At 39.9% G+C, this 26,319-nt stretch overlaps 1 protein-coding gene across 1 annotated transcript in view; it reads left to right on the top strand.

Moving 5' to 3' along the window:
• PDE6D (phosphodiesterase 6D) overlaps positions 1–26,319 on the top strand; it is a 39,239-nt gene that overhangs the window by 4,292 nt on the left and 8,628 nt on the right. The window contains exon 2 of the mRNA XM_086618381.1: positions 25,972–26,060. Coding sequence (XP_086474507.1) covers positions 25,979–26,060 — 82 coding nt within the window. The 5' untranslated portion in view covers positions 25,972–25,978. The remainder of the gene's footprint in view (positions 1–25,971; positions 26,061–26,319) is intronic.

Genomic DNA, 26,319 nt, shown 5'->3' with positions numbered 1-26,319 from the left:
TCCCAAAGCTTCTTCCAGTCCTCCTCTCACCATTGTTTTTCTGTCTAGGAAGTCATTCTAGCAGAATATTAACCTCTTGGAAAGATGAATAGAGCTGTAATGAAAATATAGTTGTACCAGAAACCATTAAAAGCTTCTATGAACTTTGTAGTACTCTGCCTCTAGACAGAGACACTTCTCTTTACAACTTCTACCTTGTTGCTGCCGTAGTCAATGGCAGTCTTGCCTATCAATTCCTAGAAGTCACTGAAGTTTTGAACTAGTTCGATGCAGCATTCAGAAGTTGAGAAATGGAAGCTCCATCACACTGAGTTCCCAATTTATTTGTTAGGCCAGTAGATCTTTAGCTGCTTATTCACTTAAAATGCTTATCTGTTGCAGTGTTTACAAAACTAACAAGGTAGCAGCTTTAATTGGCTTTAAAATTCCCCTTTGTTTTGAGGTTTCCCCTGTGGTTTCCTGAGATCTCAGTTTGTTTAGACTTCTTGCAATCGAATAAAAAGATGAATCACCAAATTCATGGGTTAAAAGGAGACACTGGCCAGCTAAAAGAGGAAACAGGGCTGCCCAGAAGCTGAGCAATGTACTCTATAGAGAGCCAAAGCAGAACTTGCCTGTAGCTTGCACAAATGCAACTTTAAAACACTCTAGAAAACATGAGTTTGTGCTCCCCCATCCATGTTTCTGATTTCTAAGAACTGGAATGTTCTTCCATCAAATGCTTGTGGTTCATTATTTATATCATATGAAAAAATTGGTCTTCTGTTGTTTTTGAACTTTCATTTTACCACTTTGCTGACTACAAACTGTGGAGTACTTTACAAGCAAGAATTGTCCACATTCCCAGTTAGTCTGACTGCAGAACAAGCATCAAGACATCTCTATTTCAAAGGCCAGAGTTCCACACAGAATCTTTAGCCAGGTTGTACTTGGATAGCTAAGTAAGCATCACTGTGATCAAGGTACCTTTACTATATCGGAATTGCCTCCAGCATTGACAGAAGTTCTGCAGTATGCAATGATCTATAGTTCTGGCATGTAAACAGACTCATGTTTCTATGCATAAGTCATGAGCCATACCTCCAAGTAAAGCAGGAGCAATTTTACCAGGTTTGGTTTTACCTGCCTAGTCCCTTGCTGAACACCAAAAACTTCATGTCCTTCCCTTGTTAACTTTCATTGAAAAAACAGTAAATATTTAATTATGCTTAAACAGCAATTTGCATTAACTTTATATCTGAATGAGCTACAGTCAGTTTTCTGCATTTCAAATTTGATGCAGTCCACTCGTAGCATTGGACGTGGTGCTTTGTGCCCTTGGCAGGGGAAGGGGCACTGAGAGCTCCATCTCAGGAAACAAATGAGTTGCCAGGTGCTCCAGAGAATACATCTGACTAACACTGATTTAAAAGTGTAAGTTGACATTGAAGTTTGAGGTTTTGTTTTGAGTCAGCAACATTACATTGCACCTTGTGGTTAGAATTTTATTTCTAAGATTTATCCTTTCATCTCTCCAAAGCTTACCCATCCAGCCTTTTGCTGGAATTATGGTTTTAGTATTTTTAATTGCTTTCTTAGTGCCAACCTAATAAAGTACCTAAAGTAGTGCAGTTGTCATTAGCAAAGTTATTTCCCCTTATTTCCTTTATATCATATTAAAATAATATCAGTTACTCTCTGCATTCTTGGCAGGGATCAAAATCCTTGGAAGCCATTGGTGCCTTATGCTTCAGCCATTTTTATAGTATTTGAATTAAATTACTATCTTCTGCTACATGGAAATCCATCAAGTGAGATTTGAGAAAGCTTCTTCCCCCCAAACCCCCACCATGCATCTTCACAGCCAACATGTAGGAAAAAAGCCAAGCTTACACAGATGTAGACAAGCAGGGTAGACATCTAAAAATCCTGAAATTAAACAGATTCTGTTCAGAGTAGGTGTTGGGTTGTTTTTTTTATACAGACATCTGATGTGTCTCCTATGTCTCTGAATAACAGTTTTCTGTTAGCTAAAGCAGTCTTGGCATGGGAGCTTATTCAACTTGCTCTTACACATGTTTATTTCTGAATTTAAGCTGAGCTGGAAAGAATGTCAAGTGAAAATTTTACATGAAGTTCATAAAATAGCAGACCACTGTACTCTGACTTATGCCATTTGTGTAATATAAACCTCTTCTATTTCCCTGTATCTAAGCTGGGAAATTAAGGCAGCTTCACATTTGAGCTCAGATTCTCCATTAAAGATAAGCCAATGCTTTGTTTACATCTAGATAGTCAAAGTTTGCACAGAAATATGAGGTATGCTACTTCCCCAGATACAGAAAACATCATGCTGTATAAAAGTCCACCTGGCAATATTGAATTTCATCTTTTTCTGCATAGTAGTATAGCAAAATTTATCAAAAGCTAGTTCTGTAAGAACATGAAAGGTGACTTTTGCACATCTGTTGCTCACACACCTTAGTGAGCAGGTCATGTATTTACACTTCATGTGCATGAAACTACAGTACTGAGCACTGAATACTAAAAACCTTTCTTAGAGGCTGGCTTTTTATCCTGAGACTGCATCAGGAGCACCCACAGAACCAAGAGGTTTGGCATCTGTGTAGCATCACTCCTGGAGCAGCGCTAAAGAACAGATGACATTTTTTGAGGTAACACCCCCATATGCTCATTGAGCATCACTAAAGTTTCCAAAGCCATTTGGCATCATGTCCAGGTAGACATAGTAGGACTGTTGGGAGGCTCTGTCCAGAAGACACCTGACAGTAACTGAGGTTCTCATGAATGACAGCAGGAACTACATCTCAGCTACATATGGCTAAATCCTGATTGACAGCCCGGAGTTTCAGTTATTATGAACTTGAGATTCAGTTGTCAGATTTCTTCTGAACCAAGTTCTCACTGTGACACAGATATTAGGTATAGAAGAGACTTAAGGGAAACAGTATCAGATTAATCCAGCCATGAGTGAACCTTTGAGTTGATTATGTTCCTGACTAGAATATCAGGCAACATTCTTGGAAAGAATGGCAGGCTTAGGTAAAAAGCAAGAAAAATTGGTTTTGATTTTCAGTGACCCTTTGGGATAACAGTGCACAAAAACATCATGTTATTAAATTTATCCGCTCCTGTATTGAAAGAATTGCTTAACTAACTAGGAGCAATATTGTCTTCCGTTAGAGAGAATAAGAGTGCAGGGGATTTTACTTCTTAGTAATTCTACAGAGGAGTATTTATATGGGTCAGTCAGCATGCTACACTGTGTACATAAGCTTAATCTACTCTGTAGCGAGTCAGAAGCTCATTTGGTCCTTGGGACCACTTATATATTATATCCATCTTTTTCTGTTTATTGTGTCAAGAAAATGAAGGAGGATCTTACACTTTAATCACAAATGCATACCCCACCTGAGCAGATTGCCTGCCTGTAATCACTTTCCTCCTTACTTCAGGTGACTTAATTTAAGCCTTTCCAAAAGGAAAGTTACATGTACTTGGAACCAAGAAATCCATCTGATGGGTTGTTTCTTGTTTTTTCAAGAGTGTCAGAAACTTGTAGTCAGGGACAGCCTGCTGGGCAAGCAGAGAGTTAACATCAAGTCACTTTGGTTTGGCAAGTCAAAGGAATTCTATTTTAGGAGACAGTGAAAAACTGGCTGTTTGCATTGTTTTAAATGAAAATTATTTCCATGTATGGGAAAGTGCTTATAGAGACCTTAACTAAGGAGGAGCCTATTTTCTATTCATCTGTTGGCATGGACTCTTGCTAGCTCTGTGCTCAAAGGCAGTTCTGCAACATCCCCAACCCCTCTTGAAGGGACATGTTCACAGAGAGAGAGGGTCACCATTAGTGTACCACCATGTGGTGGAAGAGACCAACCCATCTGGAAACTGGACACCAAGAAATACCTACTGACTTTTAATACAGGAGGATCTTCTGGAGATGCTTTAGACATTTGACTCCCAGTTTAAATCTTTAGGGTAGACTCTTCAGTGTATTAGAATACTAGCCTGTCAGTCACAGTTCGACTAAAGAGTTCATTGTTTCTCTAGTAAAGTTATTTTCTTTCCCAGAAGGTGAGATAAAGAGGAAAAAATCCTTCCAATTGCTGTTTCACTTGAAACTTATTAGCTTTTACATAAGGTTTAAAAAAGCTCAGTTCAGGAAGTGTATGGTTTTGTTGCTTCTGAGGAAAGAGGACATCTGATAAACATCTGCCCTTACGTTCTTCTTGATGTATGCTTCTGTCATAGCAGCTGTGCAGAGCACAGATTACCATCCCCAGCTGCTCATTACCTCATTTTCAGATTTACCAGCTGAGCTGCTCAGATGAGCACTACAACCTCCTGTTTCAGGCAGAACGAGGCATGCTAGCTTAAACATCTTAAGCAATAGGTTGAGGAGCAGAGACCTGTGCTGGTCAAGTAGATCAGGTTAGCAGTTTTACAAACAGCTCAGCTGTTAGATTTGAGGGAGAAAGTAAGAAGCAGCTGGGGAGGGCAATGAACAGCAGTCACCACCACTGCTGTCAGATGTCATGCCTACAGCCTCAGTCTTACACCAGATAAATTGCTACTCAGTGCAGCCTCATTCTGTCTTCTCCAGCAGTCAGTAGTGACTCACCTGAGTGAGCATTAGTGTGCTGCATGACAAGTTACCTCCCAGCAACCAGGCAAAGTCACAAACAGGGTCTGGGACCATGTAGCAAGCAATTCTCCTGCAACTCATGAGCCAGACATAGGAAATAAGTGGCCAAAAATCACATCCAGCCTTGGAGAGTAAGTGTGTGTTATTTTTAAAATACCCTTTCCAGAAAGAGGAAGGGAAGCCAATAAGTTTCTCAGTCCAGTTTGGGCTGTTCATTTATGGCACTCTCATTAATCTGAAAGGAATCATTACAGTCACACTGTTGCCATAAAAATGCAGTATTTAAACAGCTCCAGGAAGGAATTATTTTATGTGCTTCCCCTGTAATTCTTTCAAAGGGAGGTGCATTATATTAGTATAACACTGACCTTAATCTTAGCTTCTGCAGAGAAGCATTTAGTTTCTTAAAAAGAAAGAAAAAGCAGTTCCCTGGTCCTACAAGCATCTCCCATTCTACCATTAGAATAAGCTTCTTAAGAGTTTTAAACAACAACAAAAAATTGTAAGTGTATTTTAAAGTAGCCTGAAGTACTAGTTGCAAAATAAAAACAAAGGAAAACAAGGAAAGCTGAAGTTGTAAGCTTACCTCTTCAAGGCTCTGGTCTCTTCCTCAAAGGAGGAGATCAAAGCTCCTCTCTCACCATAGCCCCACCATGACCTCCTCCTCATCCACACAAAGTAGAGGTGAGGCATTAACCAGGGAGCTGCAGAACAAGACTCTGCTCCTCAAAAACCTCTGGCCATACTACCCTCATCAAGGCTCTCTTCCTCCTTTAAATATAGCCCTGCCAGAGGCCAGGTGAAAATATTCCACCATTCATGACAGTCTCATGCATTTGTTTCACAGTAGTTCCTTATTTTCCTACTTAGTGACATTGTTTGTACAAGTCCCAGTTTTGCCAGTTCTGAAATAGTAAGTGAATGAGGCAAAGGCATGTTTAAAAAGATACAAAATAAATAAAGACTCTATTTTAGTGTAGGCACAGCTGTAAAGGGTCCAGAGAATGCTAATTATGGCATTTTTTGAGCTTTGTGTGTATAATTTCACAGCATTGACATTCACCTTAACATAAATGCTTATGAAGATACACACTTTGAAACAACAAAGTAATATTTTAAAAACATAATATTTGTATTAGCTATGTGTAAGTGAAGCTTTTCAATAATCAAATTGTTATTTCATTATTATTAATAACTAAATTGAAAGAATCCACTTGTGAACTACAGGTGATTGTATTATTTATACATACTGTTCATTTTCACAGCAGAAATAAGATATTCCATTGCTTTAGCTGAAAAATATATTAATAGTTTTTGATTAAAACTCAAAAAACAGATTTCAAATGCTCTGAAAATTTAACATATAGCTACAAGCTTGATAAAATAATAAAATTAATATCTTAGTATAAACGTAACTATAGAAAGCTATAGGAGCTGCTTGGAAGTAATAGAGGTTATGGCTTTTTTGTCAGTTCAGTGGAGATTTCTGTATTGTATTCTCACAATAATGTTTTTCATGTGAATTCCAGTGCATGTTAGAGCAGAGAAATGTTGGTTTGGCCACAGTCCCTCCAGCTTCGAGAGATCCCCTAGTGACAAGCTCAGGGGTTCTCATCATTATAGGTCACATTAGTATATCTGTAGAGGCTGATTAAACTACAGCATTCAGAACCAAATATTAGTATTTTACCTATTCTAAACTCATTTGGAATAGAATTTTTTACTTGCAATTTCAGCATGTTGCTGTAGTGCTTTTCCAAACAACTTACTCCCTTTTCAGACTGCCATACTGTCTAACACTGTGAAAACGGTGGGATGGTTCAATGGTCAAATCACTAATCCACGCTGCAGATTTAAGCACTTCTTATACTCTAGTAGGCTCCTGAAAAAGCGCAGCAATTCTGATATGGAGTCCTTGTTTTTTGGGGGAGTTCTGCCTCGATCTGTGTAAATCCTCCTATATTCCTCCTCTCTGGCTCTGCTTTCAGGAGCCTCTGGTCCATTTACAAGATTAGTTTCTCATGCAACTGCCAATCATTCCCTCCTGAATGTATTTTCAATTTTGTTTTGATTCTCCACTTGGTCTGTATGCTCTAAGTTTTCCTCTCTTCCTCAGAAGAGACAAGATAATGAACTTGTTTTCCTTGAATAATCTTAGTCCTGTCAGTTGTAAGTGGAAAACCAAAAATTGTTCGATGTATATTGCAGCATGTGGTCCTGCTGTTAAGCTAATTTACTGCTTTCACTTTGTTAAATAACTTATTGGTGTCCCACGTAGCAGCTATTCATTTTTATATCCTATGTTTTTAATACCATGTATCCTAAAATGAGTTGTCAACTTCTTGTTTGTATAGCAGCCTCCTATCATGTCAGCGGAAATTGTTCCTGGCTCTGAAAAATAGCAGTGCCATGTCAGCAGAGGAAAGACAGCTTTTTAAAAGATACTGTAAAATGGTTCTTCCAATGCCTTGCATAGCGCTCCAGAGATGTAACTACCTTGGTGGCTCAGATCCATGACCTATTTTTCTCTGGTCCCTTAGAGAACTACAGCTGATTCTCACTGTGGTCTCATCCTGTGAGTTTAGAGGGTCACTCACATTCACCTAATTAATCACATCCTTACTTGCTCCCTTGGCTGTGTTGAGAGTGTTCATAATCGTTTTTTGCCACTTCATCCCTGGAAAAATAGGGTAGCTGGCAGTGAAGATGCTCTTCATGTTCAGTCATGGAAGCCCTGGCTGTGAGGGTTGTATTGTTTGTGAGGCTGAAGTATGCCCATTTCTCATGCACGCATAACCCAACTTAAAGAAAATCCAACAAAGTATCTGTAGCTCCAGTGAAATTTGAACCAATGCTGTCCACATGGATTGGATATCCAAGGAACCGTTTAAGCTACTGCCAGGAAAAGGGTGGCTTGTTCCCCTGCTGTGCTGTGTCAGCAAACAGGAGATTGACATTTGTCATCGTGGGCTTTATGAAAGTGCTTGTCATTGCTGTTGCTCTGGCTGATTTGAATTTTTATTTTGTTTATTAGGTGAAGAGTGTTAGTGCCCGGGCTAAACACTGTTTTACTGTAAAGTCTCGATAAGATAAATCCCTTCATGATTCTTTAATTACACTTCAAGGATACTGAGTTGCTTTCCCAGAGAACCCGTAGTGATCTCTAGATGTATCCCTGGTTACAGAACAACGCAGGATTGAAACAGCAAATGATACGCTGTGTGTGAGATACTGCAGGGCAGTGCTAAAGATGTGGAGGTTGGAAAGAGCCTGAAGTCTTTCGAGTAAACTGCCTTTGGTTGCGCTGAGTGACTTGTGCCCCACCAACTCCACTGTCACATTCGTGCCAGTGGGGATGTGCTGAGCGTTGCTACGAGATTGAACAAACCAGCAGAACTGCCTTCAGCTGGTGTTACTTCTGCTGCAATAGTTAGTTTTCACTCTTGTCATAAACACAAATCCTTATAGACTAATTAACAGATGTACTGCAGCGACAGCCCTTGTTTCACCTTTTCCCTGAAGGCTGCAATTGGCATTTGCTTTGAAAGCTATGTGAAGAGTGTCTTTTCAGGATTTCATTCATTTTTGTTGTCTTTTAGCGTTACTTATGAGAGAGGGCATACGAGCGCACCTGGAAAAGGAAGTTCAGTTGTCTGGCCTGTTTTCCTGAATAGCATACAGAGCAGTAATCCCACCCTGAGGGAAAACACACCATCTTTATGCCAACTGGCTTGGGCAATATGGAGCTTGTGGTGCCAGGAGTTTTTGAGCTGATGTGGCTACACCATGTAAATGCACTGAGATAAAACAGCGCCTTCTTTTCTCTCCCCATGTCAAAGAAGAAGTGGCTGTGCCATTGCAAAAAGCTCTAATCTAGATAAAACCATAGGGTTTATATGCTTAAAATTTATTCTATCTTAACTATTTCTGTTTGATTTCTCCACTGTGCATATCTTTATCCCAGCATGAGTGTGTCCAGTTCTGAATCACAGAAATACACTTCAAGGCTTTGGAATTGGACTCTCTTGACGCAGAGTAAGAACATTGAGGCAAGGCTTAAATAAGGGATAGTTGGCTCAACTCTAAATTCACTCCATGCCTTAATCTGGATTGGCTCCTGTGCATTGACAAACTCCTAATTAATTCAATTGCTAGTGAAAGGTAGCGTTTAAAAATTAACATTGTGTTGATAAAGTATTGAGGAAGAAATTCTCTTTCAGTAGAGCAAGGAGAGTTTAGATAGAATCAGCATGTGAATGCAAGAGAAATTCAGTACTTGACCTTTTATTGGTACCTTCTCTGAAACTGCCAACAAGAATCTCTTAAGTGCTCCCGTTACTGTTGATTTTGGTGGTGTGAACACCTGCCTGTTAACTATTAGAATAAAACTCACAAGCTCATTTCCTGGAAAGTAGGAGCTATCAAACATAATGACTGCAGGGTTTATTGATCTGATAGGGATTTGGAGTGCTAACACATAGTTTAAAGGTGGCCAAATAAAAATCCCTGAGGCCCTGAAGTCCTTTGCACAAATAATTCTTTCTCTTTTACAGACCTCTCTGAAATCAAGACATGTCTCTGTGAAGACCGAGCTACAGATTTTCCCTAAAAGGAGTTTTTACAAACAGTCTTGCTCAATGGTGATTTTTTGCTTTGTTCTGTGTAGGTGGATACATCACTTAACTGTAACTCTCAGATCTCCCCTGGCCTAGTTTCTGTTCTCAGCAGCACAAGTTAAAGTATACTCTTGAGGACAGTTTTATTTCTACTCTTTCCTGATTCTCTGGAAGAGCAAAAGGCGAAGCAACATTGACTTTATCAGAAATATAAAAAGTCAAGGGCAGGACTTTCTCTCTGGGGACAACTATCTGTCCCTCATGCAAAAGTGATGGGTGAACAGCTCTTGATACGAAAGATGCCTACTTTCTTGTACCAAACATTCACCAATTATATAAGAATGCTGGAGGATAACAAACTACTACCTGAGAGTTTTTTAAACTTATGGCTTTTGAAGACTTTTGTTGTAGCTGCTGTAGCTTGGATATCCAGAGTTAAGGATATTTACCCTCCTGTGTGTGGAGGAGTGTTTTAAGGGCCAGGTCAGAGCAGGATCTCTCCCCAGTAATAATGCAGGGTGCTTGTAGCCTTCTCCAGAGTTTGGGCAGTTGACCAGAAGTAAGAAATCTTCACATGTAAAAAAAAAAAGGTAGGTACTCCTAGGCTCTGCCCTGGCCAGTCTTTCTGCTGTAGAAGATTAAAAAAAAATGGTAGTCCCTCCCAGTTGCTAGATTTGACATTCAAGGACCTCTAGATGTTGACTTGTTATGTCATATACACAAATTCTGATTTGCTCCTTTTTTCTCCTGATATCTTACTGTCCACTGATAGCACAGTTTTGATGTGGGGTTCTCCTTGCCAAGGTGGATATTTTGAAATATCTAGGAATCTAAGTCCAGGGATTCTGGGTCTTTTGGAAGTCAGAGCAAGGTTGTAGACCTTTTGTTCTATGTAGGAAGTACCCACAGACCTCACCTTTCCCACACACTATGTAAAGAAGAGACAAGTGTGTTTCAAGACACAAAACTGTATGTATGCCACATTCATTAGCAGGTCCATCTAGTACCCTTTAAAAGAGAAAGCGAATGCAAACCTGCTTATCAGAGGTCTTAGGACATATAAAAGTAGTTCTTCAAACCTACATCATCAGTGCCATCTTTTACAGATAAGCCACTGAGCTAAAAGACCTTGTTGCGTCCAAAGAAAATCCAAAGAGGTGTTGAGTGATTTACTGTGCAGAAGCAAGTGGTTATCACTTTCTCATCTCTTTCTGTTGGGATCTAATCAGTGTCTGAATCAAGGAAGATTGACCCAGCAGAGTAAATGTTCTTGTAAGTCCCAGGGAGGCCTTAACAGGCCTGATCCCATACAATTGATCTCTGAGCTTCTGTATTCACTGCCCTGGGTTCAAATTTCTTCATGCTGCTTGCTACTGAGAGAAGAAATTAGTGTTCAGCTACATTGATTAGTTGCTTTGCCAGTAAGTTTATATTATTTATTTTGTAGAGTAGTTTTTGTCAGCTCTACAAATGTGTGTGGACATAGTGCTGAACTTTAGAAGAAAAGGTATCCCAATAGTCTTTGTAGATGTGCAAATGTGATCTAGTTTTTCTTGTAGATCTGAAGAAGTGCTTTAATTTTAGTCCAGAGAGGGAGACCGAAGACAGCTTTACTTATAACGGGTGGCATAGAATAATCTTGCTGTTGAAGCTGTGGAATTCTAGTATCTACATTTAAGGAACTCTGGAATCTCATGAGTTCTGCAAGAGGCTTCTGAGATTGCTTTCAAGATGGGTTATTTTTCTTCATAGCTGGAAGCATTGCTTCTTGTTAAGGCTTTATTGTTTTAGTTATAGCTCTAACAAGTAGAATCCTTTTCTTATCATTTTAATGGGGTGAGTCAATTTATTGTGTTACATGAAAAATTTAACAGGAGCAATGTGCCCGCTGATACCTTGAATAAAGATTTAAGTATAAAATTTAATCTGAAATTTATAGCTAACACTAGATAACAGTTATCCTGGAAACTAAGAGGTTGCAGACTTAAAGTGTAGCTAACTCAACTAGGGTTAAAAAAAAAGTCTTCTGTTTTCAAGAGCTGTCTCCTTTAGGACATGTTCAATGTGTAAGTATGTCAACAAATTATGTGAGTCTGTCACTTGACATACTTGCTGCACCTTTTTAATTATTGAACTGGAGTAGGATTGTAGAGATATTTTGTCTTGAAATTAGTTCTTTTTAATGATTTAGAGTTTGAATGGCCAAATTGTTTAGTTCAACTGAAAAGAATACTAGGACTAAACTTGCAGACAACTGCTGATTTTCCTATCTGGATTTCCACTATCTCACATGTTATTGTGTTCCTGTCTTCTCTGCTCTATATCAATAGGAGTACTTGGGTAAAGAGGAGGGAGACAGCTGCTTCTGGGGTAAATAACCTGTTTCTTCTCTCTTCTCTTAGTACGTGCATCTGTGTGAGAACATTTTCATGGAAGGCACCTTCCTTCTCTTACCAATAGTTCTCCACAGAGTAGTATTTCTTCAAGGGGTATTTAAGGGGCATACGGCTCAGTCTAGGAGGACTCATGTATCCCCCCACTTATTTTGCAGAATTTGTGAGTCTGCAGCTGCTACAAGTTTTTGGTTTTGTGGGTTTTTTAATGAAGACTGAGAAAAAAGATTCTGCTAAAAGATGGAATATATATTTGCTCTGTGTGGAATACTTTTTGCCAACAGAGATTACAGTAAAATTCTTGAGTAAACAGTATCCATTTGGGAGAGGTAACCAAGCTAGCAGGACTGTTTCCTTTGTGAACACTCTAATCACGTACTTAATGCTAATTTATGATGGTACAGGAATGATTAATAGGAGGCTTTACAAACGTAGATGTCTAGGTAGTACGTGCATCCTGTACGTGTGAACTGCATTGTGCTGATCTCTGACATGGGCAGCAGTCCAAAGGAATGGCAGTATGAAGAACCAGATGTTGTAGACACTCAGTGATGCTACCATACCATGCCTTTTTTATCCTTGGAAAAGGAATAAATAAGGGTTCTTTAAAGAGAGGAAGCCCATTTGCACAGATTGGAGTACAGGCAGAAAGAATCCAGAAGAATTTTTGCGCTGTTGAGGATGGCAGCATAATAAAATAGTGCTTTTTGAAATTAGAGCTCTCTTGGATTAATAAATATAAGGGAAGCCTCTATGCAAAATATTACTGTAATTGCAGGCTCGTGTTCTGATCGCCTTATCAGAGGAGAAGCATCGTCAGTGGCGTCTTTGTTTGTCTTAGAATAAAAAAAGATAGAAACGAAGCAATTAAAGCAGACTTATTTGAATGAAAGTCTGTTTAGATGCCATGTATCTGAGCATTCAGCTATGCAGTTCTAGCTAAGATCATTGGTTAGGTTTTCTGTTTTAAAAAAAAAACTAATTTATTGTTGCTGTGTGTACTTGCTTTGTAGTATGACCAGACTACTGACAAGGGCTAAATTCTCTTTCTGTTTCAACTCTGATCTTCTTTTCTCTCTTCCCGCTCCTCACCCCAAAGCAGTCTCTTATGAATGTGAAATGCGAGGTTAATTACTTCCATTATGTTCTTGGGATCTTTGTTATACCAATGAATCTTGTAAAGGAATACTACAAAATCTGTTACTGGTCAGTTCAAAAATAGATGGGCCTTGCTTTGATTGTGTATCTGTTGACATTCCAGCAGGGAATAGTGTGTTATATTGAGCTTTATGAAAATGAAAACCAAACCCCTTGTTCCCTAGCTTGTGGTCTAAGTGCCAGCTAGGCATGGGCAAATCCACCATTAAATTCAGATCTCCCAGGAACATGAGATACCCTAGGGAAAATCAGCAGACATCTTTTATATAATGATAAAGAAGTATATTTTCAAAAGGAAACGATTTGGTTTTATCCTGTAATACCTCTACATAACAACAGTCTAATATTACTGGAAGATTAACATTATGCAGTTATTTAAACATCAAATCTTTATGGCAAACCAGCACAGATTTTGAGTTAAATCTCAAAGACTCTTGCTTTCTCGGTGAGTGTGTGTGTGTTGCTTAATCTCCCTAGCCAGTATAGAGGATGTTGTGATCTCCTCGTTAAAGACGTCACCCTGAGAAGATTGTAGTAGAGGAATAAATAGAACAAGTGTTAGGAAGCCAAGCAGCTCATCTTGGTTGAACTAGAATGCACTCCACACAAAGTGGCTTCCCTGTTGGTTTTTCTCATCTAACTTTCATAAGACTCAGTTACCATTTTGCAAAGTATGTAGCTAGCTCACCTGAGGCTTTTTTAGGTGCATTTGCATCTTTTTCTGAAATGCTGTTTTACCTATTTCTGCAACAAAGTAGCCAGTATTTTTTACAAGAAGTTATTCCTCTAGTAGAGAGAGCAAACAAGAGCAGTGACTCCCGAAGTGTGAATAGGCTCAAAATTTCATAGGTGAGGTTCGGTGGGGAGCTTGAGCACTTCAAGGTCTGCTATATCTGGGCTGGCTGTGTGCAAGCCCATCTTGTTCTCATTAGCCTGCATTCCTGGGCTGCGGTGCTGAAACAGTGTGCCGTGCTGAAACACCCAAGTCGTTGTGGGTAGGAGCTGCTGGAGCCATTCGGGCCGATGATCTCTGTCCGAGTGCCAGCTGTATAGTCACAGTGTGCATCTTTGCTAACAGATTTGCTGTTTCTTCTTATCATCAGCCTGTGTGAGCAATCTGATCAGACAGGGCTGGCAAATGTTGAGACACCCATCACAAATCGAGGAGATCCCTCAAAACAAATATACATGTTTCTGCATGGGATTTTGTGAAAGGAAAAATGGCAGCCCTACGTTTAGGAGGTCAACTACAGGCAGATTTCTAAGATTTGAAAGATTTCCCACTAAACTGTTAAACTATATGTGTTAATAGATTACATAAAACCAGTACAAGAATGGGTGAAAAAGCAGTCGTTGCCCATTCTCAACTGGATCTGGTGAGGCTGGAACTACTGGAAACTTTTTCAAGCAAAGTTCAGTTAGGAAAACCTTGCTGCTGGAACTTACTGCTTTTTTCCAGAAGTTTTTTTTTATTCCAGGACTGTGCTCAGACCTTGTTCTGCTCTGATTCCAACAGATCCTGAAAGAATGTAATGGAAAAAGGAAACAAAGCAAGATGCAACAGAGTAGATACTTCCCGATAGTGGCTGCTTGCTTGCAATCCAACTCTGTGAAGCTTCAATGGATATGGAAACAGCTAACCCAAAAATACAGTTCCATTATAATACAGTGTAAGGGAACATCCCAGTGTTACAAGTCCATTTGTGGTTCCTTGTACTGGAGCTGATTGGGTGGCATTAGTTTTGGAGGCACAACTATGCCTAACACCAAGAGTTTATTTTTAGTATTTTAACCAAACAGCTTCAAGATTTGGCATTTTCTCTGAAATTTAGGCTAATGGCTCGCCCACTGACTGCCTGTGTTGAAGGGGCTGACTCTGAGAGTGCTGATGGAATGAAGGTGGTACCGGGCTGTTTGGACTTACTTAAGCAAATTGTATTTATAGTGGTTCAGCTTTTAAGAATGTCATTCTGTAAAAAATGGATGGTCACTTTGTACAAAATGGTGCCTGCCTATCCCTGCCAGCAATGAACAGCCGTAGCATTTGTCCTAAGACTTTGTCCTTTCAGATGAACTGCTGACTACATTTTACAAAATTATTGCTGCAGTTCCCGGAGCTGGCAATTCTGAGGACAATTTGAATACATGAAAAAGTGCTGTGTTTCCGCTCGTTCATTGGGCTCCCTTTTACACCTAATGAAATTTTGTGGAAGGAAACCTTGTATATTAAAGGATATTAGAAACCAAGTGTCAGGGGCATCTCTAATTTTGAGAGTGGGGGAGATATTTTAACGTAGCTGAGTGCTTGTCTTAAATGAACAAAGAAACAAACAACCTGTGATATTAAGCATGACCGTATGTGGACTTTGTTGAAGCACTGTCTGAGCTCAAAATATGCTAGAGTGTCCAAAGTTAAAAGGAAAAAGAAAAGGAAATTAAGCATTTCGCAGGAACTCAGTTTGAATTAAAATGAACCAAGAAGGGAACGAATACAGTATTTTCCCCATGACTCTCCTATTTTATATATGTGGTGTTTTTAAGTTGTCTTAATGAACAAGAACATTATTGATAAGTTTCAGACATTTACTCATTTTTCTAGCTAGAAGCATTTTGCTTCTATTGTCAGAGCTATTACATCTATTTTTCGTCCTGCTTTAATATGCCATTTTAGACACTAAAAAGTACTTATAATTCTGCAAGCAGTCATCTTTATTTCCTTCCTGCCCCCCACTTCCATTAGTAATGCTTGGCAGTGATTCAGAACCACCCTGCTTTCTAGTTAGGGTGAATGAGAAACCACCAAAAGCAAGAAAAACACGGAGTGAAGGGAACTACTGGCACCCACTCCGTAGCATGATTGCAGCAATCTGTGCTACGGCACAGTCACTCCAAGTTAGAGTAAGAGCTTCCATTAGCCAGAGTGCACAGTCCCTGGCAGCCTAAAGAGAGAGGCAGTATTGTCTGTTGAAGCACCAGACTTGAAGCCAAACACCTCCTGACATCTCTTTCCTCTTCTCTTACTGACTCGTTGCTATGGGCAAGTCTTCATGCTTATTTCCCATAGTCTCTACAATAGGCAGTTATTAAAAAACTAGTTTGAGAACATTATTTGAAGGTTTTGAAGCACAGTATAGTACTAGGAGTTATTAGTGGCTGAGCCATAGTGTGCTGCCTATTCAGTGGGACATCCTGTCTTTCTAGTTAAATTACAGGATTCGTCTCCCGTCTGTGGAGGGGTAGCCCAAGGTAGATGACAGTGACAGCATGAAGCTGTGCAAACTGGTAGTGCAGTGAATGAGTTCGTGCCAAAGCCCCAACTCCCATCAATTTCCCATCTGCAGATCTGTTCTTAGAAGTATAGGATGTATTAATACCTCTGGTAGGTTACATATTCTTCTAAAATACATGAATCGAATAAATCTGTGGATTATTGGAAGTAGTCTTTGGAGCTCAATAGGCTGGTGTGCTAGCTGGTGCTTCTCTGTAAGAAGAGACATGAGGTGAAGGAGAAAAAAGAGAAATTAAACATTAATGGGGGAAAAGCACGTAGTCACAACATAAGCACTGGCAGTTGGAAGTCATCTAGGCTTTTGCATTTTGCCAGTTGCTTATTTTACCAGGGGGACACTTTCAGACTGAGATGTTGCTTGGAGTTCAGAGGATAGATAAACCGAACAGCAGGGGAACCTGCTGATGCTCAGCTATGCCATTTTCAATGAACATCCCTTCTCTCAATAGAGAATCATTGCAGAGGCCTTCAAGGAACAAAGGCGTCGACTGGCCACAAACGGTGCTGCCTTTTTAAAGCCTTTTAGGGTTTTTTTTCCACACTTCACACAAGGCTACAGGTCATTCAAGTGAAACTCTATGAAAACACCAGCTAAGCAGCCATGTTTATCCCATTTAAAAATTTGATCAAAGGAGTCTTTGTCCCTCTGCTCAGGTCCGTGCCCTGTCAGTATGGGGAAGTGTGAAGATCCTTTAAAACATGGAAGAAAAATCCACTTCTCCAGTGTTGCAAAAGTGACATGAAATCAAGCCAAGCTTTCTTTTATAAGCAAGCCAATATAATGCATATTTTAAAACAATTGAATAATAGTATGAAATAAAGAGGCATATCAAGGTTCAGAATGCCTCATTCCATTAAAGTTAATTTTGTTGCATGACTGTCGTGACATCCTGTGTTTCAGCTTGGTAAAGAAAAATAGGCCATAATGATTTACAGGGAGGTAAATTCCTCCGAGGGCTTCTGGTTACAACCTCATCTATGAAAATGAAGTTGTTCACCAGAACCCCTTGATACATTATTTCCATGAAACTCCCTCTAGTTCACTTATTGCTGAGAACTTTGAAATATTATCATAATAGTTCAGCTGTGTTGAAATGACTGAATGTTCTGAAGTAGTTAAGACGAAATGAAGTTGTTTCAAGCGCTGAATCACTTTCAGTGTTCACTTGCAGAAACGAAAATTGTTTGATGTACTAAAACGAAAAAGTGGGCAAACTTATTCCAAAGTGTTTTGGGGTTTAAAGCATACAACTTAATTTTAAGTGTTCTGGATAAAAAATCTCTCTCCAGCCAGATTTGAATTGCGGGAATATTCTTCTTTTAATTGCCTCTCCTTCGTCACAGCATTCCTTGGAGTGGCTTCTCAAGCTGTCCTATGAGCTGTCTCACCTTTTGATGTAGGTGGGGCATCTTCTGTAAAGAGGTCTCAGTGTTTTATGTTCCAGTTGTATTTTTAGTTTCCCTTGTGTTTGTGGTGTCTCTATTATAGCTTTCTCCTTAGTTACTTTCAGTTTTGTTCTTTCCACTGAGCTACAAGCAACCCACTTTAAAATTGCGTTTTGATAAAGCCCCATGGATTTTAAAGGTCACGTTCTTTTCTTGGATGAATGCATCATTCCCATTGATTCACCTGCTGTTTCTACAAACTCGGAGTATTACTGATGACATTAATTATGTTAATATTCAAAGGGTTCGTAGCATGAGCTCAAGCTTTTCTAACATGCTAATTTTTGAGATCCATTTAAAATGCAGGGAAGGTGGGGAGAAGTTGAGTGTTATTGCACTGAAAAAGAGAAATTAATTTTCTTTGTGCAATTCATGCTTCTGAGATGGTCCTGCAAGCAATGATGAGTTTTTCTAAGTTATTGATTGTTTTTCTACCTAGGATGTAAAGCAATCTCCAGATGTGATCACATGTTGTTTTTCCTGCTGAGGCATTGGTATAAAGGAATTCTGTCAAGTCTATTCAGGGTAGGCAAAGAAAAGCCTAAAAAACATAGGCAGCAGAAAGCAGCATAAAACCGCTACATTGCTTCAGCTTGCTTTTATTTTGGCACTGTTATCTGGTTCTAGGAACCATTTTAACATCTGTTTCTAGAGGAAAAAAACACATTTCTAATAGTAGCAAACAAAGCGCTTCCACAGATCTGACACAGATAGCGGCTTGTTCCCTCTGACAGGAGAACCTGCCCTGTAACCTGGTGATCTCTGTGTGTAGGTTTGATCTGGAGCTTATTCCCACTTCAAACAACATTGTATTGTGTTGTACCACAAGTGCATTCCGGTTTTTGCTTTGACTTTCATTGTTAGGGATCTCAAATCTTAGGTGTTTTCTTTCAGAGCTTAGAAGTGGTTCGTCTTTTTAGGTCAGCTTAGTTCCTAGAGAAGCGCCTAGCACGTGCTCAAGAAGCGTTGTCTGTGTGGCCTTTGCTGGCACGTCGGGGTAACGAGGCAGTCTTCCCATCTGCTGCAGGTAGGAGCTGCTGGGGAATATCACATATTGTTGCCTTTGTCTGAAGAGATCAAAGGTTGCTTGCAAATGCCTACATTGGTTCCTATTGCTCAGCATTGACAAAAATTGCTGGAATTTGTAAGGGAGTCGAGCTTCTACATGACTAGACTCATCTGGACAGAGAGGTAACTCTTGAAACAATAGTGTCTACATCTGTCCCTAGTTCAGCTGTTTGTAAACCACTGTAATTTATTCTTTTTTACATTTTTCCCTCCTGATGACCCTTAGCTTCATCTCAGTATGTCTGTAACTTTCCTTCAAAATGCACATCCATTTGTTTCTTGCTCCTTTGGTTTGAGGAAGAAAGGAAAAGCCAGTGAAATGGAAGCTTGACTTAGTTTACAATATTGCTGTGTATTGTATTACTGAAGGAACAAAACACGTTCTCCCACTCCGTCTGCCCATGCTGGGACTTCCCTTTCCAGAATGTAGGTGCTCTCGATCTTCATTGTTTCTGTACAAGTACCTGCTTTTCTTAAGCCTACTACAGGTGTCACCAATTCAAATTTAAATATTTAAGAATTGGAGAGATTTCACTGAATATTTTCAGACAGTAAATTGACAAGAGTGAAAACTAAATGTGAACTAACTGAAAGCAAACTCTGTGCCTTACTGTGCTACATGACATCTCTAGGCTGCTCTGGAGTAGACATGTGTGTTAATGTTGATGATAATAGTGAGTAATAATTGTGTTATTCAACCTAAACTGTTTGAAAGGCACAGATGTTAAACTGGATAGTCTGCATAAAATTTTTATTAGCAAACGTTGGACATTGTTTTCCTGCATTTCCAAAGTATCCCGAGTTAAAACGACTTCTGCATTTCTCTAGTTTGATTAGCATCTCTTTGCAGCTGATCTGACTATCAATTGGCTTATGCTGCATTTTTGTGGTAGACTTTTATAGTGTGCCTCAACGTGAGCCTTGCTAAAATAATATATCTTCAGAGGTTCAAGCAGGAAATACTCTCATGGTGGGAACATAGCTCGTATTCAAAACGGTTACCCAAGGTGCAGGGAGAATGTGACTCATGGCAATGAATACTGTAGCTTAAGAACAGGACCGACCTTACTGCATAGCAGAAACGATCTGAGGTCTACTTAATATGATGTAGCACTATTAACTTCTGCCCTATTAGCATAATTGTCTGTTACAATTAAGGTAAGGTTGACTTAATGACAGTAACATGTGTGACTGTCTTTCCAAGTATGGGCCAAGAACAGGGCTGTCTGATGGATGTTAGACGAAAATACATTGTGGTGATATAAGATCCATATAGGCGTCATCTGCAAGCAAAGATGAGAGACAGAAAGTAAAAAGGAGGTACAAGGTATACAAGTACATGATACTGTGTTGATATTTTTTGCTATGATGCAATAGCTGTTAAATATATCCCTCTGATTACATAATTTGCTGTGAAATGACTTTGTTGGTTGCTGAGGACTTTTGCTGCATTTTGTCGTGTGGTTCACATTAATCTGTGGATCTCCCTGGCTTCTCTTGCACAGCAATTTGTTCTGTGCAGAGGAGTTTAAAAGCTGGCTCTTTTACAGTGAGTACAGGAGTGTCAGGAGTGCTTTGAAGGGATAATTGGCTTCCTTCCGTTTGAGGATTTAATAGAGCACCTTTCCAGTCCTCGGCACCTCCCGTCGTTTGGAGAAGCACAGTAACCCATATCTTGTGCGTCACTCCAGGAAAGTTGGTTTATAATAGCAGAGTTTTAAAAAATACCTGCCTCTGTAAGAGCTGTCATAGCATGCTTTCTGACTAATCTGGAACCCAAGAGAGTGTGCTGCTCTCTGAAAGCAGGAGAAGTTGACAGTGCTGTACCCAAAGGCTCCAGTAATGTTTGAGAAATAGCTTCCAGTTTGTGTGTTTGTTTTGATGCTTCTGTTACTAGACAGAGTGGATGTACGCTCATTCCGTTCCTTTAGGTGTGATTTTGCACTGAATTTCAGCCTTAGGCTAGGAGGAAAGTCTCCTTTTCTCTTAGCACACTGCCAACATGTATACTTGTGGTTTATTAAACACCAAAGACAGCAGCATTTCTCCTGAGCGCAGAGTGAACTCAAGGACCTGATTCAGCACGATGTCTGTGCATATGCTTAAATTTAAGCACACGATTAAGAGTTCTGTGGAAGAGGGATTTGGGAGTTGTAATAAAAAGTGAGATTAGAGACTGTAAAGATTAGAGGACAAATGGCATGAGTGGAGTAGCATAAGGCTGTTTGGGTGGTCTACTTCATAATCCCATAGTTTGGTAGTTATTTTGCATCAGTTATTTTGGTCCTTGCTCCTCAGACTGGATTAAAACAACTGATATGCAAATATTCTTCTTGGAAAAGATGACTGATAAAATATAATCCCTAAAGGTGGATCTTTAGTTACCTGTAACATTCTTTGAAGTAACACATTGGCCCATGTCATGAGTGCCTGGTTGTGTCTGCTTTTCACGACACACAACGTAAAAGCAGGAGTGAAAGTTGGGCAATCCAGATCAGAAGCTTTTCTGGGTCTGCAACAGGGATGTAAGTCTGAATTGTTCAGGGCTTTCAGCTCCACCTTCTCCACCTTCTCTCTGTCATTTGTCCCATAGGACAGTTCTTCTTGACACGTAATTGTTGAGATCCTGTTTGCTCCTGGCATGTAGCGAACTGTTCTTAATGTTGCATTTCATGTACAAACAAAACAAAACAAAACAAAACAAACAAAAAATCTGGCAAAGATGATGAAAGACTTTCCCTTCCAGGAGTAGTTATGAACATTAGGCTTGCCTTATTATGGAAGATAAGAGTGCAGCAGTTCCTGAGGTTTTAGGATGGTGTAGACAGCAAGAAATAAAATGAAAAATGGACCATTTTAATAGAAGAAATGACACCTACTGTTTGCTGCAGCCTTTGAGATTTTAAAAAAGTGCTAAACATTATGATATACAAATAATAGTCAGGGAGATTGGTGCAGAACTTCTTTTAACTCCATACTACTTTAATGATTAATTTTGTTTGTACTTGTTCTCTTCCTTCAAGGTTATTTTTAATTACTAGTGTGGTAATACATGGGAATCTTTTGCAATGCTGAAGCACTTAAAGAGAAGTATGTGTATCACTTTGAAAGAAGTGATGTCTATGAGAGATACAAAAAAGAAAGAATTTCTTTTCTGAGATCAGACAGATCAAGACAACAAAACTTGGATTTAGAAATGCACAAACCATTTCCCTTCATCAGGCTGAGCAAAGTAGGTCTGTGAGGAACGTAATTCATGTCATGTATATAAAGCAAGTCAAATTCCAGCTACTACAAAGCTTTTATGTAAGACTTTGCTGACCCAATAGGTGGTGGAATATAAATAGATCAACAGTACACCCTTCCTTCAGCTCTTCTACCTAATCCTTCCTTGCCTTCAGGATTGAAGAGTATTTGATCTATGGAGTCTTAAATCAGACATTGTTTCCTACAAAAAAAAACACACAACAAAATCCAGGAGAATGAAAATTTAATGGTTTAAGAGTGTTCTTGTGATTTTAGAATGAGAAGCTGAATTAGGAATATACTATTGGGTTTTTTTTTTTCATATATATTAACTTCACAAAGCTGTAAATGCCTGGCTCTCTACTTGCTCTCCTTAGCTACCCCTGCCAGGTGGCTTGACATGAGCCTCTTCAAAAAGAGTAATTGTGTTAAACCTATATTAATTTACTTTCTCCTTTTCAATAATACTTAAAATGCCCTCTTCATCCTGCCTGCAGGTCTCCACTGGTGCTCGGGAGATGGAGCACTTTTTATTTTTAGTAACAATATCTCTCATGCTGGGTTGGAAGAATCTTAAACCAATTAAACACATTAGAAGATAACAGTGTGTGGGTTTGGTTCAAGATCTCCATTTTCTTCACTCTGGGGTACGTCCTAATACCAGCCTTTCTATCCAAGATGACAGAAATAGTGTGATAAGCTGCTAACTAGGTAAGCAGTGCAGCTGCTGCTTTGTCAGGTATTCCCTTGCCAAAAAATCACTTGTGATGGGTTTTGCCTTTTTTTTTTAATTCCATTACAGTTAAGTTTTATAAATGATCTCCATTTTGACTTATGAATTCTATTTCAGATGCCTGATTCTTTTTAGACATTTATTTTTTTTTAAAGAATGAATATCTTGAACATGAAGTGGTTTTTTTCCAATAAGAGAGGATTGTGCGTGTGCACTTCTAAGATTTGATGGTTTGTTCATCCCTTTTAATAAAGCTTAGTTCCCATGAAAAAACTTACAAACTGGCTAGAGTATTCTGATCCCTTAAAACATGTCTGGATCCACATATTTTATCTCCGTGTATACACTCTGAATAGCAGGTTGATTCCATTTTTTTATTTGCAGAAGTTGGAAAAGCATGTCCTGAAACTGCACACGCGTCTGTCTAGGCCAGAAAGCCTTTAGCTACACTGACACTAAACCTTTATTCCTTTGATATGGAATTTACATGGGTGAGCAATGTCCAGATTGTTTAAATACAAGACATTTTCTAGGAACTGTGGCATGCATTGCTGACCTGCACACTCTCATCAGCAGGGATCCAGTCTTGAGCTTTTTATTTATTCTTCAGTTTGACAGTCAGAATGCAAAGCATGGCACAGGCTGTCCTGCATGGATTTACTCTTACATTGGAACATCAATACAGAATAAAGTCTGATAGCACTTTATAGAAGTCTAACACCCGAAATGTTAACATACCTCGCATTGTTCAGCCCAGCAGTGTACCTCGTATCATCTCTCTTGGACTGTATTGATAGATAAATCTTTATAGGGAGAAGCAACAGAGGTCAGTAGTCCCCAGTAGTGTTTTGTCCAGAAATAGTAGGTCACTATCACTCTATAACTATGTATTTCTAGTAAGGATAATAATTAAACTATGAGGCTAAACACACTCTTTGAACTTCAGTTCTAATATAACACTTTTGAAAATGGCAAATGTGATTTCAGAGTACTCCAAAAATTGATAAAGGAAGAGGGATGGGAAGGTAAGGCAAGGCAAGGCATTGCAAGGAAAAAGGAAGATAGTCCATTACTTAGAGGACTTGGGAGGCTGGATCAGTTCCTGTGCAGTGCTGGGTTTGCTGTTCTGGTTAGTGTTTCATCTCCAGTTCAGAGGAACTTGTCTACTGCTCAGTTTGGCACTACACAGCCTATGGCCAGATCCGTGAGCTCATAACTTCCACTGATATTGGTAGTGAACAAAGAGCAAGTAAATACTTCTGAAGGGATCATTTTTTAAAGGTACTACAGGTTTTTGATAATCAAGTACCCAATTTACTGAATTACTGTACAGCTAATAGTCAAGAGCGTTTGCATCGCAGGGTGTTGTGCAGATAAATGAATTTGTCAGTGAGATGCTCAGATTGTCTCATTTGTTATTTTTCTCTCGTACATGGCATTTGATAGATTGCACACTGCTTTCTATGCAAATAGCTTCACCCTGGCTAGTTTATATGTTTTTCTGTGGGAAGATGCATCAAAAAATGGTGGATTTTTTTTGGACATTTTAAATTACAGTTGGGGCAGTTCCATCCTGCAGGTTGTGTTGGCTGGGGACTTTGAGTTTTCCAGCCAGCACCACATGAAGCGCCCAGCCCCGCTGCAGGTTCTTCTTGCCATGATGCTTCTCGTTTTCTCTCTCTGACTTGCCTGCCTGCAGCCCCCGTCTCCCTTGGTTTGCTAGCTGGGGAGAGATCTCCACCTACCAGCTCTCTGCCAGGATGTGGAGGTGGCATATGGGGCCCTCCAAGGATGATGCTTTCCATCTTCTCCCCTTCCACTTAATCTCAGAATAAGTGGTAGATGTTATGTGGTTTAGAACAAGTCTAGAAGGATGAGCAGGCTGCCTTACTCTCTGTCTTCCCATGCTCCCAAGTTGGTGGTAAGTTTTGAAAGCTGTAAGGCCATGCCTGTGTAAACAGACCCTGTGCACACATTCCCATCTTTCTCCTCCCTCTTGCCCTTTCAGTGGGACATGGAAAGTCTGTCCAACCTTCAGGAAGGGAAAGGCTTCTCACATCTGCGCTGCAACAGCCATCTTCCCTTCCCTCCTCCACACACGTAATTTTAAAACAAATGTTATCCTGCAATGCAAAATTTGCTAAAGCATCTGTTTCTTCCCTGGAGCTCTTGAAAAATTTGATCAATGTGACAAGTTTGTGTGAGTCTGCCTGGAAACTGTGTATGTTAGAGGATGAGTTTGATATGCATATCTCTGACAGCTCCTATTTATATCTATGTCAAGGTCCATATTGTCCCTCTTCAGTTTCTGTACCTCCCCAGTCAGTTCCTTGAGCAGTTGATCTCCCCCCTTCTCCCAGATAGTTTCCAGTCTCTTGTCTAGAAGTACTGAGGACAAAGGGTGCACTGCCATAAACCAGCAAAAGGAGACACCTGGAAAGACTGGTTTGTGTGGCCTTGTCTCACAGATCCTGCTCTATTCAGGCTGCTTGCGTTTACACCAGTGCCTCCTTGTTTACACCAGTGCCTCCTGGGAGCCACCCTGACGAGCTGTGGAGCAGGAGGCTGCGGCGGGGCCTAGGGCTTGCGGACAGCTGTATCCCCGTTCCGAATGGCATCGGGCAGGTGTGCAGGCTCCTTGTTCTGGTGTGTCGATGTCTGAGTTATGTTATGGGATGGATTTTTCAAAGGTGTGCTTAAGATCATTATTAATTGTCCCTTTGAAAAGATGAGTATTTCATGCTAGAACTTTAATGACTAATTCACTGATCCGGGCTTTTTGAAAGCTGGCACAGCCGCACTGGCTGAGAGTGAAAAGAGGATCTCTCCTTGCTTGGCACTCAGCAGCTGAAGAATTCCCATAAGTGGCAGTTATCAGGTCAACAGCAATAGAACAACCCTTGATGTTAATATTTTGTAAACCAGCAAACAAACTCAATTGGATGTTATTCTTTTTCTACTGTTACATAGGAAGCACTTGTTTTTCTAGCATTTTTCAAATGCTGAAGAACAGCAATTGTTTGTGTAGAATTATCTGTTATTGTTAGCAACGTTCTTGCTTCCCTGCAGCACAGTGACATGGCCTTAATCCTTTAGAAGCCATGGAAAATGATAAATGAGGTTAACAAGCTTCAGACTAAAGTGAAAACTAAATCTGTGACTATATAGCTCTTGTTGCATTCATTCTGGTCAAGGGTTGGTTTGTTCATTTATTTTCTGGGAAAAAGTGCCTCTTTTCCTTGGCCTCCTGAGAATCAGAAAACATGACTGAAACTCAGCTGGAGTAGCCCATTTCAGAGCTTAGCAAAGAGTACTAGGAGCAGCATTTAGGGATGAAGATAGCTTATTTTCCTGAATTGCTTCCCAATCAGAAACTGGATGAACCTTCGGGATGCAGAAACAGGGAAAATCCTCTGGCAAGGAACAGAAGATCTGTCTGTACCTGGAGTGGAGCATGAAGGTACTGTGTGGCCTTATTGTGCATTTTGGGGCTGGGTGGTGGTGCATGTCTAGGTCACCAGAGTTGCAAGCATACCCCTGCTTTGAAGGACAGATGTCCTGGCTGTGACTTCACACCTTCAAAGGCTTCCACCACAAAAACCTGGGGACACGTGGAGAAGGGTGGGAGTGGATCAGTGGCTGGCAAAGGGGACAAGTTAAACAATGCTAAGCAGGGAGCTCAGCTGGGTAAGGAATGAGTGACCAGCCTTTGCTAGGTT

Source organism: Tauraco erythrolophus, chromosome 11 (assembly GCF_009769465.1).
Source record: "Tauraco erythrolophus isolate bTauEry1 chromosome 11, bTauEry1.pri, whole genome shotgun sequence".
In the NCBI taxonomy this organism is placed as follows: domain Eukaryota; kingdom Metazoa; phylum Chordata; class Aves; order Musophagiformes; family Musophagidae; genus Tauraco; species Tauraco erythrolophus.
The sequence above is the reverse complement of the archived record's forward strand: the minus strand, read 5'-3'. Positions and strand labels throughout refer to the sequence as shown.